Below are 18,580 nucleotides of genomic sequence, written 5' to 3'. Positions count from 1 at the left end.
TCCATTGTGTGCTGCTGAGCATGTCAGACTTGTGTAGGAAACTGAATGTAGGAATTTATGATATCCAGAAAGATGGCATTGGCTAGTACCTGCTGTCTTTATAATGTCTAGGATTCTTGTATATTTTTGGTGTAGGATCTCTGGTGTACACATACTGATGCTTTATGCAGCCATCAAGATATCTGCTAGCTTAGATTAATGATATCTATTTGTTAACCAGGTAGCCTCACTGGACACAAAAGGGAGACTTGGGAGAAATGCCTGATTTAAGTGACTTGTTCACTTTCATACAGCAGGCAAAGGACAGCTGAGGGAGTCAAACCTTGTACTTCCAGAACTACAGCTCACAGCCTTAACCCTCTGCACCAACTGCCAGTACATTATATTACAGTGTGGAGCTGATTTAAATTCTGGGTGACTTTCATTTGTCCACAGCTGTTTACTTGTCCAGTGTTTGAAAAGTGGACTACCTATGTTTTGTCATGAATGGCTTGCAGCTTGTGTGCCGAAATTCTTTATCCTGGTTGTTTCTTCAACAGAGGTCAAGGTTTTGGTAGAGACAAATGCTTAGACCTTTCCTCCAGTTGTCTGGTCCTTAAGTTCCTGATGTTTTTTTTTTTTGTGCTAGAGTGTAAACTAAATGATTGCTTCAGACAGATGTACTTTTTAATCTTCCTGATGTGCTCGTATCTTGTCTGGGTCTTCTCATTCATTGAAAACTGGTCATTTATGGCCATCACCTTTTTCACATCAGATTGTTTTGATGGTACTCTATTGTTGTTTGTAATGTATGTGAAGTTAATAGGAAATAATCAATCAGTTTGCCTCACTGGTGGAGTAGAGGGGTAAAGCCCTGACTACAGCCCTGGGTGTCCTGGTTCAATTAGCATCGCAGGTGCCTGATTGAGATCAGGGCAAGATTGTTGAGATGGGTGTTGCCATCTTAGAATGGTGGGTGTTGAAGTGGGCTTCTCTCGTGGTGCCTGATTGAGATCAGGGCAAGATGGTTGAGATGGGTGTTGCCATCTTAGAATGGTGGGTGTTGAAGTGGGCTTCTCTCGTGGTGCCTGATTGAGATCAGGGCAAGATGGTTGAGATGGGTGTTGCCAATTTAGAATGGTGGGTGTTGAAGTGGGCTTCTCTCGTGGTGCCTGATTGAGATCAGGGCAAGATGGTTGAGATGGGTGTTGCCATCTTAGAATGGTGGGTGTTGAAGTGGGCTTCTCTCGTGGTGATCCCTGGAAGAGACCTGGGACATTGTGCATTGGAAATGTAGTCTTGATGGTGAGTGGATATGTCTGACCTGCTCCAGAGGTGGAATGATGTGCTGCAACATCCCCACTGTGCACCCACTTCTAGAAGTTTATTTATATTTGTTCCCTGGGGTGGAGCACTGATCTCCATGGACCTTTTTCAGACTCAGCCTGGAAGCAGTGTCTTGTTAAGTGACTTGCTTAGAGTCACACAGTTAGGCAATGGTGGCTGACAGAATCAAACCTTATACCACCGAACCATAGGAAACAGCTTCTTAACAACTCCTTAATCCTCTGAGCCAACTGATAGACACTAGTTAGCAGCAGTCATCAGGGGAGGGAGATTTTGGGTAGGTCATAAAGAAAAAACGTGAACTGAGGATGGACAGCATGACCCACTCCACCAGGATGCCCTTAAGCTCTTGTCTGGCTTCTGCTGATATTTGGCATTGAACAGGAAATAACGGAGTGTAGGCAGACTTGTTGAAGGATGTTGGGCTCTAGGACAGCTGTCAGTATGGCAGGAAAGGCAACAAAAGAAATGGGAAAAAATCAGTTTACCTGCACTTTGCTTTCAGAAACTGCTGTATGTTACACTTTTACAGAACTTTTACTGCTTTGAATTGATATGGTGAACTGTAAACCACTACTTGTTGAAGTGTAGGATTGCCAAAGCAATGCGAGTTATACCAGGTTGGTTCACAGCATTTCATTTTGCTGTAATCTGGCTAATGATTTTCCTGACCTTTAAAACATTTATCCTATCACAGAAGTGACACTCTAGATAGCACTGGGGTACATGACCACTAGCTCGTACACATTCATACAGCTTTGAACCTTTAACAGGGCACAAGGCTGCAGACTTGCTGTTTATGGAGGTGTTTCCACATATTTGAGAGTAAAGTCATACTGTTTATGGAGGTGTTTCCACATATTTGAGAGTAAAGTCATAAGTTTATGAACTCTAACCTTTCATTATAACACTGCTGCTGTCCGGATTTCATAGCTTTAGCTTTTTGGGATCCTTGTGGGTTTCTTATTTTTTGTGAATAATTTTTTACATGTCTTCTGACATTGACAACTCTGAAGAGGCATGAACTGTTACATAAAAACTTACTATGACAAAGTTTTAAGGGGATGTCTGTCAGTAGTTCTGCTTTCTTATAATCACTTCCCCAGGATATGCATAACATTTTTGGCTCACAGATCTTTTTTAATATTTCTGACTTTTTGCAGCGGTCTGCCCTTGGGCCATGCCTGTAGTACCATTGTTAAGAAGATCCAGCAAGACAGAGGGACTCCAAAACGGCCAGTTTCAGTAATAAACTTTTATTGTTGACACCACAAGCGCTTTCACAGACTAAGCTGCTTCTTCAGGTAATGTCTATCAAACTAAAAAAAACTCCGTTTTAGTTTGATAGACATTACCTGAAGAAGCAGCTTAGTCTGTGAAAGCGCTTGTGGTGTCGACAATAAAAGTTTTTATTGAAACTGGTTGTTTTGGAGTCCCTCTGTCTTGCTGGATTATTTTTTTGTATTTTCTTTACTGGGACTTCTTTACCAGAAGGGTTGGTATTTTTGTGTTTGTTCTGAAGGTGCTAGAAATACATGAGAATAACCATGGCTGGATGCAGAGTGCAGTGACAGCCTGATAGCAGTTTAGGGTATGTAAATGTGGTTAAACTGTATTACTAATGCTTTATGGTGTGTTTTCATTAATTTTTTGTTTGTTTCCATAACTTTCACTTAAGATTTTTTTAACTGAACTTTGATGAGATCCATAAACTTTGGAGTACAGTTTTTATTCATTCCTGTTATTAATTATCTTTATCAGAATAGTGTAGAAATATAATTGAAGTTTGAAGAAGTCCATGAGCTTAGAAGCACATTATCATTTTTGTTTTTCAGAATACAATTTGGCAGAATTAATCTGAGTATTTATTTCTTCTAGAACGTTCTTCAGGAAGAAAATGTTCATTTTCATCATCTCAGCATCATAGTAATACTGCTACTTCCCAGCAGAATTCAAATCCTTCTGATCCGAGCCATTCAAAGGCAACAAGGCTGTCAAAGAACATGGTAATGATTTACTCTTATTAAAAACTTCCCTCTGCTGCTAATATTTACGTGGAGGATGATATTTATCTGCATTAAATGCGTACTTGATGACCATTACAGATTAAGCTGTGAAAGAGTCACTTTCAAACCACCCAGCTTTTGAAGATACTGTGACCATTCGCAGGTCCTCACTTTTCTGAGCTCCATTTCCTGTACTTGTAACAGTTTTTTTTCTAGTTTATAGTTCTTTGGCTTTAAGCATTGATGTAACTGATAATTTGAAATTGACAAATTTAACATGCAACTGTAGATTAGAAAGGAATGAAAGATGCAGCGCTCCAAATTCTTAAATAAGTCTGATATTTGTTAATGTAAATGTTATAGATGTGACAGCATGTTTGTAAACAATAATTTATTATATACTGCTGTTTAAATACTGTAGGTGATTAGCCTAAAAACCTTGCTGCAGGGAAGACAACCTAGGACTGTATTCTTGCCAAAATACCTTCTTTTCTATTCTTAAAAAATCCTTTTACATTATATTTGCCGGCCTTAAATTGAAACATTCTCTCCTTATTCATTTTATGTTATTCGTGTGTAGCTAAAATGGGGAGGATTTACTTCGAACTGGTTCTGTTTGCTATGAATACCTGTTTGTTTTTGTTTTAAGTAGATGTGGTCCTATTGTATCTCATCAGATAGAACATCTTCTACTGTCCTTTTTCAATTTAAAAAAACTACTGAAAGCCTACCTGTCTAAATCTAGGATATGCTCCTCCAATACTCCTGTGTAGACCTCATTTTCTTATTTTTCCTGTTCATAAAAAGTATTTTCTACATATGATACTGTTTAACTGTCTATTACTTTGATTCTGTAAACAAGCTATCTTTTATGAAAGTATTCACTACTCAAATATTTAGTTCCATTTCTTACTCTTAACTGTGAAATGTAAACAGTTTAGCCAATACATCGATATGTCATGTATGTGACCTCACTCTACTACAACTGTGTAATTGTAAACACTTTGCTAAGTTGCTGTTCGTTAATGTGAATAGTCTTTGTTTTTGTGGAGCTTTTCTCCCCGGGCTTCCCCTGAAAAAGACCTTGTGTCCAGTCAGACTTTCCTGGTAAACAAATGTAAAATTAATAACTGTAGGTCATTTTTATTTTAAGTGTCCCTAATTAAACAGTAAACAGCTGTGTTGTCACCTTTTATTTATTTTATTTGTTAAACAAGTGGATCCTGAAATAGACCTCACTGAACTCTGCTTCATTGATGTAGGAGTGTTCTCAAGTTGGCGGCATATAGCTGCTAGAATGCTGGGTGCTGTTGCATTCCTTGGCCTTTTGATGGAAATAAACCTGGTTGTATTCTTTAGAGTCTGAAGTTCTGGTTGTTTGTCTCCTCCTGTTTAGAAATGTATTTTTATATCTTTTGGCCACTGCTTATCTGTGCTTTTTGTTACTATAATTGAATTTAATTGTTGATAGAGGAGTAGATGAAGGATGATAATGCTGTTATAAGATGCTTCTTTTGGAGTTGAGATGTTCATTGTGTATCACTGTTGCAGTCATCACACTTGATTATCTGCCTGCAAGTAGCCCTCAGTCGGCCCGAATACCAGAGAGTTAGTATTTCTGCGTCGGTTGCTGTCGCTCCAGGACTGACGTCAGGTCGTCAGGGGTATAAAAACAGGCAGCCGACGCCATTGCATCAGTCTTTCTTAAGCAGAAGCAGTTTGCATGAGTGCCGGTCGACCGCTACCTGAGTTTTCGTTTCCGAATTAAATTATCCTGAAGTCTTCTAAAGCTAAGTACCCCATTGGGTATCCTTTTTTCTTGCTCTAATAGATGTCAGAAAAAGCTAACAATTGTCTTGCCTGTGGAAAGCAAATGCCACACCGAGATTTCCATTCTTACTGCTTCACTTGTTTAGGCCCAGAGCACGACCTACCTCGCTGTTGGTTTTGTGCCTTGTTCAACACCCAAACTATTCATCGTTGGGCCCTTATTGTCACTAAATACTTTCGTTCTCGATCTCCGTATTCTGAAATGGCTTCGGTAAGCCATCCGACTGCCGATCTTCCGAAAAAACATAAGGATAAAGACAAAGACAGACCTCACAGGTCCAAAGCTGCTGACCATGCTTCCTTTAAGCTAGTCACCAGTTCACCGTTACTCAGTGAGGCTCTTTCACAGCCCCTGATGCCCACTTCAATGTATTCGCAGGCCTCTACCAAGACCCATGCAGAGTTCAGTATGCCACAAGACTCTTTGACTACAGAACCTGCAGATGTCTCTACCTTGGATGGGTCCAGAGCCGCTGAGCAGGCAGTGGCTTCTGAGGAAGTTCTTCGCACTACCAATGTTCGACACAAACCAACTACTTCTTTCGCATCTTCAGTTCTGTCTAAAATTACCGAGTTTCTAAGGCCAAGAGTACACGCTATGCCTAAAAAAAAGATGACCAAAGCTCATGCACTTGCTCCCTTGCCACAACGTCAAATGCGTAAAATGGCAGAAGACCTTATTATGCTGATTAGGGGAAGTCAGCCTTCTCCTGCTAAGAGAAAAAAAGACCTGTCCCCAGCAGTTTCAACAGACCAAGAGTCTGATGACTCTGAGGTATCTGATTATGAAGACATGCCCTTATCTGCTTATGAGGATTCAGATGCAGAGGAATCCATTCCCTCTGCTTCTCCTCCAGAGGATTTTTCTTTTGGTGAAACCTTACATACTTTGAGAGCATTTCCACTGGGAATGCCAAGACTATCCTCAGTCCAAAAAGAGACTCAGAGAATTTCTAGATCTGCCACAACATAGGCCTTTAGCAATATCCCCAGTCCTGGATGTTGTGAATGATGTCTTTATGGAATCTAGTTTAACTCCTGATACTTTACCCCCTGCTCCTAGGAAACCAGACAGGTATTGCAGAGTGCCTGACTCTCACAAATTCCTTTTCAAAAATCCTACTGCTGACCCAGAGGTCATCTCACAGGGACCTAAAGGTATCAAAGCAAATACAGCTAAGAATCCCACCCCTTCGGACAGGGATTCCAGAGCTTTGGACAGATGGGGTAAGAAAGTATATACCTCTGCAACTCTTACCACTAAGGTTTTGAACTGTCAGTTTCACATGGAAGTACCAACAACATATTATGGAACTTATTAAGAAAAAAATATCTACCTTTACAGACTGTGCAGAAAATAAAGAATTACAAGAGCTTATGCATTCTGCAAGCCTAGTCAGCAAGCATACATTGCAGTGTGGCTTTGATGCCCTAGAAGCATCTTGCAAGGCAGCAGTCACTGGTTCTGTACAGATAAGGCATGCTTGGCTTAAGGAGCAGACCTTGCCAGACTATGTCAAATCAAAGTTATTAGATGCTCCTTTGAACAAGAACAATCTGTATGGAGCCAAAGCAGAAGAGGTTCTTAAAAAGATGGAAGAAAAAGGTAAATCTATGCAGACAGTCAAAGAATTCTTGCAAGTACAGTCTCCTAGATTCAGTAGGCATTGCCCCTCGAAACATTGGTCCTTTCCAGACCCCTCAAGACCATCTCAAACTAGACCCAGGGGAAACAGACCCCACCCCCAGACTACAGTCTCAGGGTATGCAGAGATCTAAGCAATGGAGTGCCTCCACCTCTCAAGCAGTGAGTGCTAAACCATCCCCTTACGGAAAGAATTCCCAATGACTTCTCAACTCCACTCTGCCCAATTGCTTGTGCCCCTAGGAGGAAAACTTGCCGTTTCATGCAAAAAACTGGATTTCCATCACCAAAGACTGATGGGTCCTCAACATTGTATCCCAGGGGTTCAAAATTTACTTCCACTCACTGCCAACCCAAAAAGGGTTCCCAGTCCTTCCTCCAAACCAGTGGGCAGAGGCACAAAACCAAGTTCAATCCCTGCTCTCTATAAGGGCACTTCAATCTGTTCCTGTGAAACAGATAGGTCAAGCATTCTATTCCAGACTTTTCCTGGTACCCAGAAAAGAGGGCACTTGGCACCCAATCCTAGATCTTTCAATTTGCAACACCTTCCTGGTGGTACCAACATTCATAATGCTCACCCTGCAGCAGCTTCTAGCTATGCTAGACAAAGATGCATGGTTAGTCACCCTAGACTTAAAAGAAGCCTATCTGCACATCCCTATAAGGGAGTCAAGCAGGAAATATGTATGCTTCAGGGCAGGATCTATGCATTATCAGTTCTCTGCACTTCCCTTTGGCTTATCCACTGCTTCCAGATTATTCACAATATGCCTGGCTCCAGCCATTGCTTACTGCAGACAGAGAAATATTCAAATTTTCCTATACTTTGATGACTACCTGATTCAGGCAGACAATCAGGAAATGCTGTTGCAGCACCTGACATTTGAAAAAAACCTTCTAACCTCCCTGGGGTACACCATCAACAAAAATAAATCAAAACTAGTTCCCAGTCAAAAAATTTATTCCTGGGAGCAAGCTTGGACACAGCATCTCAGATGGCATTCCTCACTCCAGAAAAACAAGCCTATCTGACAGACTGTTTTACTCAGATGGCCACCAGAACCCAGCTATCCCCAAGGAAAATCCTGCAGGCCATAGGGGTCATGGCCTCATGCATCCTACTAATTCCATATGCCAAACTGCATACGAGGAAACTTCAGTGGTACTTAAAAAGTCTTTGGTGCCAACATTCTCAGGACCTGGAAACTGTCATTCCTATCATACCCTGTCTAAGGAAAGAGTTTCTTTGGTGGGCAGCAGCATGCAACCACAACAAGGGACTACCCTTTATTCAACCCCATGCTGCCCAGACCCTAACCACAGACGCATCAGACTATGCTGGGACATGGGCAGCAAGTGCTTTCAGGGCCACTGGAGCCCAGGTCAAATTCATCTGCACATCAACCAAAAAGAAATACTAGCTGTGCATCACACTCTGACAGTTTTCAGATCCCTACTCTCACCAGGACACCTGCTAATAAAAACAGACAACACCACAGTTATCTGGTACATCAACAAGCGGGGAAAACCCACTCTTACCCACTCTGCAGGCTAGCCATGGCCCTGTGGAACATGGTCTTGGACATGCAGGTCCATCTGCAAGCTCAATTCCTGCCAGGCAAACAAAACCCACTGGCAGACGACTTGAGCAGAAATCTCCTAGACCCACATGAGTGGCAATTAGAGCCCAGCACCTTCAACCTTCTGATTCAGACATGGGGGGCCCCAGAGGTGGATCTCTTTGCCTCCCCCTGCAATCACCAGCTCAGTAAATTCTGCACAGCCTGGAAAGTGGAGGCCCTGTCCTTCCAGTGGGTACATCTCTCAATCTATGCCCTTCCCCCTCTGCCCCTTCTCTCAAGAGTATTGCTCAAGATAAGACAGGACAGACCAAGGACAATTCTGATTGCCCTGGATTGGCCATGCCAGCACTGGTACCCACTCCTGCGCAGCCTGTCACCAGTGCCACCCTAGCACTTACAATAAGTAGACAATAATGGTGCCACTGTCAGAATATTCCAAACTGATTATAACACACCAAAAAGTTTATTATAAAGCTTTCGGGTCTCACACCCTTCATCAGTACAAATAAAATGAGCACATTCCGCATTTAAATAGGAGATTCACCTATTTAAATGCAGAATGTGCTCATTTTATTTGTATAATATTTATTTATAATAAACTTTTTGGTGTGTTATAATCACCCTAGCACTTACACCAGAACCCAACCCTGCTCTCTCAGCAGGGGGGACAGATCTTGCATCCGCAACTGCAAACCCTAAATCTTGCAGCCTGGCTTATTTCTTGAATTCTCCTCCAGTGAACACCCTAAGCAAGCAGGTGCTGGATGTCATTCTTGAAGCTAGAAGACCCAGTACAAGGAAATCCTATGTTAATAAGTGGAAAAGGTACTGCTCCTGGATTCAGTCTAAAGGAGAGGATACAACTCTGCCGTCCCTGCCTCTATATCTACTCCACAGAGGCCTATCCTTCTCCTTTAAGATCCATGCCTCTGCCATTTCGGCTCATTACAACACTGAGCCACCTCTCTTCTCTCACCCTCTTATCAAACAAGTCCTGAGAGGGGAAAACAACTTAAGGCCACCAAGGAGAGCACCCACCCCTTCTTGGGACCTTAACTTTGTACTGGAAAAGCTCACGCTACCCCCCTTTGAGCCTGCAGTGTCAGCAGAGTTAAAATTCCTCTCTTGGAAAACAGTCTTGCATCTGGCCATCACTTCAGCTAGAAGAGTGTCTGTGCTACAAGCACTTATGGCTGTGGAACCCTTCATTATTTTTCATGCTGACAAGGCTTTTCTCAAGACTAACCCTTCCTTTATGCCTAAAGTGGTGTCCACTGTGGCTCTCAACCAATCTATCCATTTGCCAACTTTCTTCCCTAATCTTCAAAATAAAGGGGAAAGGATCTTGCACTCCTTGGACATGCACAGACAGCTCAGATTCTGCCTTAATAGGACTAAGCCCTTCAGGAAATCTGACCACTTACTAGTCAGCTTTGCACCAGGGGCAGAGGGCAAGGGCATTTCAGAAAAAAACATTTCCAAATGGGTAGCACACTGCATCCATTTCTGCTACAAGCAACATGGGAAACCAGCCCCTCAGGGAGAAAGAACATATCCCACTAGGGCAACTTCTACCTCTACAGCATTCCTCAGTGGAGTCCCTATAAGGGACATCCTGGAAGCTTCTACCTGGAGTTTTGTACACACCTTGACCAAGCATTACCACCTGCCTGTCTTTTCCAAATCCAGGGCGGGTTTTGCAACAGCAGTCCTGCAAGGCATACTAGCCAGCCCCAGCTCTTCTTGAATGCCTCCACCGTTCTACATCTTTGGGAGTCTACCCAAGTGTGATGATTGCAACAATGAAACATGAAGAACGTAGTACAGTTGTGTACACTTACCATAAATGTAGATGTTCGAGTGTATTCACTGTTGCAGTCCTGGTTTCCCTCCCTCCAGCCCTCTTGTCTGTCGGTCTGTCTCTCTCTCCTCTATGTCTATTACTCATCCCTTTCAGGGGTATTGGTATTTAATTTTTACTGGTGGTGTTTTCCCCACCTTAACTTAGCCCCCTATTTGGGTGGCTCCTGACATTTGGGGCAAGAAAAACTGATGTAATAGCGTTGGCTGCCTGTTTTTATACCCCTGACGTCAGTCCTGGAATGACAGCAACAGATGCAGAAATGCTATGTCTCTGGTATTCGGGCCGAATGAGGGCTACCTGCAGGCAGATAACCCAAGTGTGATGACTGCAACAGTGAATACACTCGAACATCTACATTTATGGTAAGTGTACACAACTGTACTTTCTGAATTTATTGAGAAGTCATACAGAGTGGCATGTTGGCTCAACATTTTTCCTCAGGTGACCTTCCTCATTTTGACCATGGTTTTCATTTGTTAGTGGCTGTAGTAGCCTGGAATTCAGTCTTCTAATTTTTGTCCTGGTTAATACTTGTATACTATTGTGGGATCGTACTGTGGTTACCGTGAATGCCTTTTATTGTTTGTTTTCGGAGTAACTTTGTTTTTAGTAACTCAGCTGTTTTGTTCCAGCAGCTCTTTTTTTTTTTGCTTCAATATTGATTTCTGTATTTTTAGGGCATTGCTCTTTTTATCATCTGTTTTTAAGCTAGTCATGCTACTGCTATAAGATTTGTTATTTCAACATCTTAGGGTTACTTGTTGAATTTTGTACAGACTTCATTTGTTAGTATAATCCATTTGTTTTTATTGCAGTTATTCACTGCTCAGTTTGTGCTTTTTGTAACAGGAGCAGACATATACTGTCCCTCTCTAGTATGACACTGGTTACTTAACTAAATATTAAAGCCAATTATCTTCTGTTTGTATTTGAACATCATTCTGTTGGAAAGAAGGATTCTGCTCACTGATGAAGTCTTACCTGTATTTGACACATGATTATCAGTCTCCAGTATGGCTCTGTACATACCTGCCTGTGATGGGTGCGTCTAATCATTTATATTTCTACCACCACTGGGTCATTGTCATATCTGTCATGTTTGAGGGACTGTAGGTTCATTGGCACATTATGGATCTTGGCATTGGAGAGCAGCTGTCACCCTTAGTCCAACCTGATGAATTTTGAGTCTGGTAACTAATTATAGAGTCACCATTTAGTAGAACATTTAACTTGGACGTGCAAACATAGTGGCAGTACATGGAACCAAAACGAAACAGACTGATACCACCAAAGGATGAGCAAGCCTGGAACACAGTGTCACAAGAACTCCACCAGGATAATCGAAAACCTTTTATTGAGCGCTTTCATCAGGTTGTAACCAAAGACTTCATCAGAATACAACAAAACTTAATGCACTCTTGTTAAGTATACTAAAACCTGTGAGAACACATGACATAGTGAGCCAATGAAACTTCTCATAACATTAATTATGAACAGACTTTATCTAACACATCACATTTGAATTTGTGGACAAATTTTAAAGTAAAACAGCAAAAAAACACTGTTACCTAAAAAGTGATGGAAATGTTATAATAACATTTCAACAAACAGAAGCCATAATATTCAACTCAAACATAAAAAAACTAATGAAAACTATGTAACATAAGAAAGCAGCTTTAGTAGGCTGCTTATACTGATATTGTCATTAAGACCTGGGGGGAGCACAGGCGGTGAACTTAAGTTGCCAACATAATTCCCTGAATTCTAAATAGTCTTCCCAGGGACCCCCTCTAGGCTCTATTTTGACCCCTTCAACAATAGCACATAAAAAAACGTGTTGAGTATTTTTCTATATGCTTATACAAGGCATTGTTTTTGTTATCATTTTTTATGTCCCTATAACGCTCATAAATTCTGTCCCTTAACTTTATTTTCGTTTTCCCAGTGTAGAACATATTACAGTACTGACACAGGGCAGCATATGAGCATTATAGGGACATAAAAAAATGGTAACAAAAATAATGCCTTCTGGGAATAATTGTTTGTCATCACATCCAGGTTGTGAGCAGCATCACTTACTGGGCTCAGCACATGGGTGTGCTGACAATACTGTCATATGTTCTCATGATTTTTTGAGGTTTCATTGGTGAAGGGTCCAACATAAGGTTGCTGCTGATGATGATCGCAGCATGCAAGTGCTTCAGTCTGATGATACAGTGACACTGTCTGAAACACTACAAGGTGGAGCTTCTGTAGAGGAAGCATCTGAGTACACAGCCTCATTGACCTTTGACATCATCCTATAACTTCAAAGTCCTAAATGGGCTTTAGTCTTCATCTCAAACCACATGGTATCTGACATTAGCACAGTCTCTGAGGGTTGTGGAGAGAGCCAGTGTTGTGAATTATGTTATGAATCCAGCACTGTCCCTGATAGGTGTACAGCACTTAGAATCAACCAATGGATGTCCAGATCAGTGATCGAGTCACAGATGGCTGCTACACATAGCGTTGGGAGCTGGTAAATGTGATCCTTGCTTTGCGAGAGAACATGTATCAACAACTCGGTGACCTGGACTATAAGCGTAAGGAGATAACACTCCTGCTTAGGTCGCTGGTAACAAATTTTGCCTCCATTGGTACATTCATGAGAGACATTGCAACATCCAACCAGTCCGCTTTCATCGGCTATGCATTCTGTGACCTTGGCAGGGTCCAAATGTTAGGTGGCCAGGCACAGACCATCCCACATCAGACCACACAGACCACGGGTGAGACTGAATTTTTTGTTGCTTGCAGACTGACAACTTTCCGTGTTTGGCCATGGGTTTTGTCTAGGTTGTGGGACGTATCCCTTACTGGTCACAAGACATGGGCTCTCTCTTCACGTAACGAGTATGTCATTAATAGTCAACATTACATTTCATCAACAGCAATTTCTCTGATGCTAGAACATTGACTTCACTTGACTACTCCTGTGGGCAACTCCATTTTTCTTTGTCCGATCATACCCCCTATCTTCCTTCTACACAACAAAACTTTTTACTCCTCCTCCTCAATTTCTTTTCTACCTCAATCCTCACTTTACTTTTCAGTTTTCTTTCTGACCTTCCCATTTTATCCATGTCCTTCATATTCTCACCAGCACTCTCTTATAACCAGGTTCCATGTAAGTAAGTAGTCTAGTATTCTTACCCCGACTGTCCTTGGCTTATCAGCTAAACAATGCACCTCACCACCTTCTAGCTTTAACTACTATCTACCTACCTACTGACTAAGGTTTCAGACTCCTTACTTCAATTTTATTTATTCCTAACAGGTGTGTTGTTAACTTCCTTACCCATGCCATATAAGTTATATCTAATGTTTGCTTGTCACATATATTGCACATGAGCTGTTTCCATACTAGATGTTTTATATTTTGAATATAATGTCATGGTCTAAGGACCTGAATTGGTCTAAGAACCCGACTTTTGTTTGTACTTAAAACAGAGCATGCTAGAGAGAAAGATATGTGTCTTAGAGACTGCCCTTCCTATGGAACAGGCTTCACATTCATGTGAAGCTGAGTTTGTCTATTACCCAATTTAAGTGCAACCTAGACCTGTGGAGGGGGAATAGGAAATTTACACTGGGCCTGGCACCCATGTCACTCTTGGAAAAAGGCAGTTTATAAATGCCTAGCCCTTAATGTCCTGTTTGGTTACAGGATGTCATTATTCTTTCGGGAAAAACTTTATAATGCTTAGAAAGACTCCTGAATCATTAGCCTAGTAGCAATCTGAATACGTATATATAAATGTGTATGATTATTTATACTGAAACCTCAGACAAACACAGTGATTGCAGCACAGGTAAATGAAAAAACAAAACAAAAAAAAAAAAAACAGTAGAGCATACAACCAGTCACAAACAAACATACCTGTCCATGCATGCCATATTCAGTCAACAGACATACAAATACACACACACACACACACACACACACACACACACACACACACACACACACACAGCAAAGTACTAAATATCACATACTCTGACATCATATTTCACACACATAACAGACACAAGCAAACATCCGTACAGCGCTTTTTTGTATTGGGCAACTCCCCCCCCCCCCTTACAAGTTTATATATAAAACCAAACACTAGGTGCAAGGGCCTTACTTTCTGTAACATGGAACTACAAATGTAAATGCCAAAATTGCTCCAGCACTCAAAAATGTAGACACATTAATGTTTTCACTTTATTGGAACCAACATGAGTCACTGGAAATCAAAGCACAAACTGGTTTCAGTGCGTTTATTTTCTCCAAGTCTTTTGGGTTTCTAATACCATGACAGGAATGGACCCCATTACAAGTTAAAGAACTTAGTATTGTTTCAGTCTTTGTCAGCCAAAAGTGTTCTTAACACAAAAGGCATCTTCAGTACGATTCTAACTTAACATAGTCACTTGACTTGTTTGAAGTCCACATCAAACAGTCACATGACTGGAACTTGAACAAACATTTTACAACTTTCATCAGGTATCTAGATTTAACTGTTGTGACAGCTAGTGTTATGAATGACTCACAGTGTTGATACAAGTAACAGACTTGTTACGCAGTAATACTGGCATCTAGTGGTACATGTAACACACAGCTCTGTTTGAGCCTGTTTCCATCCAAATTATAATTTTCATTGTGTGTGTGTGTGTGTGTGTGTGTGTGTGTGTGTGTGTGTGTGTGTGTGTGTGTGTGCGCGTATGTATATATATATATATATATATATATATATATATATATATATATATATACATACACACACACATATGGGTCTACTTCATTACACTGACTTTCATAACATTGAGACCATAACATCGAAAATTCAAAACACTGAAAATCCAAAACATTGAAAACTCAAAATATTGAGTGTAAGCTTCATAACATTGAAAACTACATTGCACAAATAAATAAGATCCCCCTCCACCTACAACACCACCTAACAAACACATTTTTTACTAGGTTTGTGCAGGGGGGCAACCTCTCTTGCACCCCCCCCATGTGGGGAGCTCTGCCCTCCACCCCCCCCCGTAAATTAAATATACCAACTCCAAGGTCGCACAGTAATTTATAGGGGGTGTGGAGGGCAGAGCTCCCCACATGGGGGGTGCAGGGGGGCTTGCCCCCCTGCAAAAACATAGTAGAAAGTGTGTTTGCTAGTTAGGTGTTATAGGTGGAGAGCATGTTATTTACATATGCATTGTAGTTTTCAGTGTTATGAAGCACACTTAAATGTTCTGAGTTTTCAGTGTTGTGTGTTTTCTGTGTTTTGGGATTTAGATGTTTTGGTCTCAGTGTTATGAAATTCAATGTTATGAAGAGACCCATATATCTATGCATATATATATATATATAAGTAAGTTATGAAGAGACCCATATATCTATACATATATATATCTATACATGTATATAAGTAATTGTGTTAATAACACTTTCAAAGCAAAAAAAAAAAAATCAAGAATGATTAAACAACTTTTTCAGATGCAATACATTAATATCCCAAACCGATATACTCAGCTATTCTGGTAGTATATATAAGTCATAGCTCTTCATTTAGACCTGGTTTATGTAAAGCACTACTTAAGATCAAAATGCATTTTTTTTTTTACGTTTTTCTTTTTTGTTTAAACGATGGTGCCACTATAATGTTTATAGACTGGTCTGTACCAGTTTATTTGTACCAACGAAAGGTAACTCAAGTGGATGTAAAAGATTATACGGTACCTATCAAAAAGAGTAGGAGAAGTCCCCTAGTTCCAAAATAGTCCACTAACCTAGTGGGACTAACCTAGTCAACAAAGGCTAAATAAAATGAATAAAATAGACCTTGTCTACTGCTGAGTTTGAATATGTTTAAAAGAAGCACTTCTGACTTTTTCACAGCTAACATCAAGTATGATCCTTAAAAGCTCCTGATGTCTGTGCTGTATAAAAGGTAAGATTCCTTGTCATTGCACAAGTACAACATTTGTAGCAGTCCTCCTAAGGTGCATTCTCATGTTATGAACATGAATAAATAAGAGAATACAGTACACTACCAAACAATACAATATATAGTACAAGCTACCTTGCTATCGCCTGAGAAATGTTATCTTAAAGAAATAACTTCAATACTATTAAAGTTTCTTTGGCACACTAAAAGAAATAGAATTGCATTATCACATCACAATGGGAACAAGGAGGACTAAACTTTCCGGACTTATAATCTTATATAAGAGCTACCTTACTCAAAGTGACTAGATAAACCCTAAATATACATCTAACTGGAAATCATCCCACACAACTATATTAATAAATGAGAACAACTTGTCAAAAAATACATTAATTATAAACACAGACAATAAATTATGATATTCTTTGTACTTAAATTTGCAATATAATATAACAAAATGTACTAAACTAAATCTAGTTAATCATCTTTTTGATAATTTTAGAAAATTTGCTAATATGAATATATAGTCATTCACCATAAAACGCTGTTTGCTAAAGGCAAGACCTCACAGTTCCAACGGCACACAAAATCCAACTGTAAATGCTTTGAAAATCCACTCTTACTAAAGAACTCCAAGTCGCTATTCAGCTCATCCAGTTTTGTTCTTTATTTCACAAAATAACACAAATAGTAAGCGCTTTCACCATTTCGGCTTTCTCAGAAAAGTCTGATAACTTTTTATTTACGCTGCTTGCGAACTCCGTTTTCGTACTGTGCTGCATTTTGCTGTTTTATTTCTTTTTTAATATGAATATTTACTTAAAAACTTGGTTCATAACTTTAATCCCTTTCACTATTACTAAGAACTTCCCAGATAGACTGTATAGAGATATTCTTATTTCTTGGGAACATAAGAACTTAATATGTTGGCTACACTGCATGAAAAATCAACAAGTCTTAGATGCACAAAATTGTCATCAGACTTTAAGGTAACCTCACATGACTGTTTATTATTACAGAATGTTTTGACATACTCCAAGGATCTATGTAGAATAATAACTAACTCTTCCTTTAAAAATCCTCCAGAATTTATAAGTGGATTGTTTGGAATTATTTACAATAATACAACTATGAAAAATGAAACTTCATACTTATATAATAAAAAATTATAAATCCGCCCCAAAAGCAACTTATTGGTAATTTATTACTAAAGGAATATAGATACTTCTATCTTCAGACAAAAAATCTAACATATTATTATCATTTAAATTAACATCATATTCTCAGTATTGGAGACTATTTATTTTGAAATTTCTGCATAGATCCTTCTTAACTCCTGAAAAATTTTCAAAAATCAATACTCTCTATAATATAAGGTTATGCTGGAGATGTCAACGAGTCTCTGAAGCGGATTGGTCTCATTTTTTTATGATTGTATGCCGATAACCTTTTGGAATTCTGTTAATGATCTTACAAGCAATTTTCACAGACACATTTGTTATGACTAAAGCTTTGATTTTATTGAATATAAATGAAAGTCCTCCCATGAATAAAACTAATTTAAATCAACTGTACTTACTACCAATAGCTAGGAAATGTATAACCAGGAAATAGAATTCTAACATATCACCTACCATGGAGGACTTTCTATGTCTATTGAAGAAGACGGCATCAATGGAAATAAAAGTTAAATAACTTAAGAATATTCCCTAAGCCATTAGTTACTAATCCATGGAAGAAAGTTCTGTCATTGATTGACACTTTACAATTGGTCTCAGTCACCTCATGATACCATATTTATTATTTGTTTTGACTTATTATCACTTGTTTCTATCAAATACTATCTAAAGTCTACTCATGTCAAGCTAAATGTAAATACTGTAAATAATTCATTATTCAGTTTATTTAATTGTAATTACAATTTTTGTGTTTTTATTTCAAAATAAAAAATATTTGAGTGAAAAATGCAATATAATGCAATGCAGTAAATAACTAAGTTATTGGACTTGGCTATATTGCACATGAAAGGAATAAAGTAAGGTGCACAGGAATGTAAACATATACCTTGTAGTGCAAATGGCTATTACATGTACTCAGTGCAAGTATTTAGCATTGTTAAGTTCACTTATGGCCTTGGGATAGAAACTGTTCTTAAGTCCGTTTGTCTGAGACGGAATGGACCTGAACCATCTGCGAGAAGGCAGCAGCTCAAACAAGTGATGTCCAAAGTGAGAAGGGTCATTCCAGATTTTGGTTGCCCTGCTGCAACAGTGAGTGGTGAGTTCCTCCAAAGAGGGCAGTGAGCACTATTGATTTTCTGGACAGAGTTAATGATCCTTTAAAGG

General features: G+C 39.7%; 1 protein-coding gene across 5 annotated transcripts in view; it reads left to right on the top strand.

Moving 5' to 3' along the window:
* Nucleotides 1-18,580, top strand: part of ARHGEF6 (Rac/Cdc42 guanine nucleotide exchange factor 6) — a 1,746,213-nt gene that overhangs the window by 601,661 nt on the left and 1,125,972 nt on the right. For all 5 annotated transcript variants that reach the window (XM_044065305.1, XM_044065303.1, XM_044065304.1 and 2 more), the window contains one exon: nucleotides 3,205-3,332. In XM_044065305.1, the coding sequence (XP_043921240.1) occupies nucleotides 3,205-3,332 (128 nt within the window). The remainder of the gene's footprint in view (nucleotides 1-3,204; nucleotides 3,333-18,580) is intronic.

Source organism: Protopterus annectens, chromosome 3.part0, assembly GCF_019279795.1.
Source record: "Protopterus annectens isolate FY-2018-M chromosome 3.part0, PAN1.0, whole genome shotgun sequence".
Taxonomy (NCBI): domain Eukaryota; kingdom Metazoa; phylum Chordata; order Ceratodontiformes; family Protopteridae; genus Protopterus; species Protopterus annectens.
This window is presented reverse-complemented; position numbering and strand designations above follow the sequence as displayed.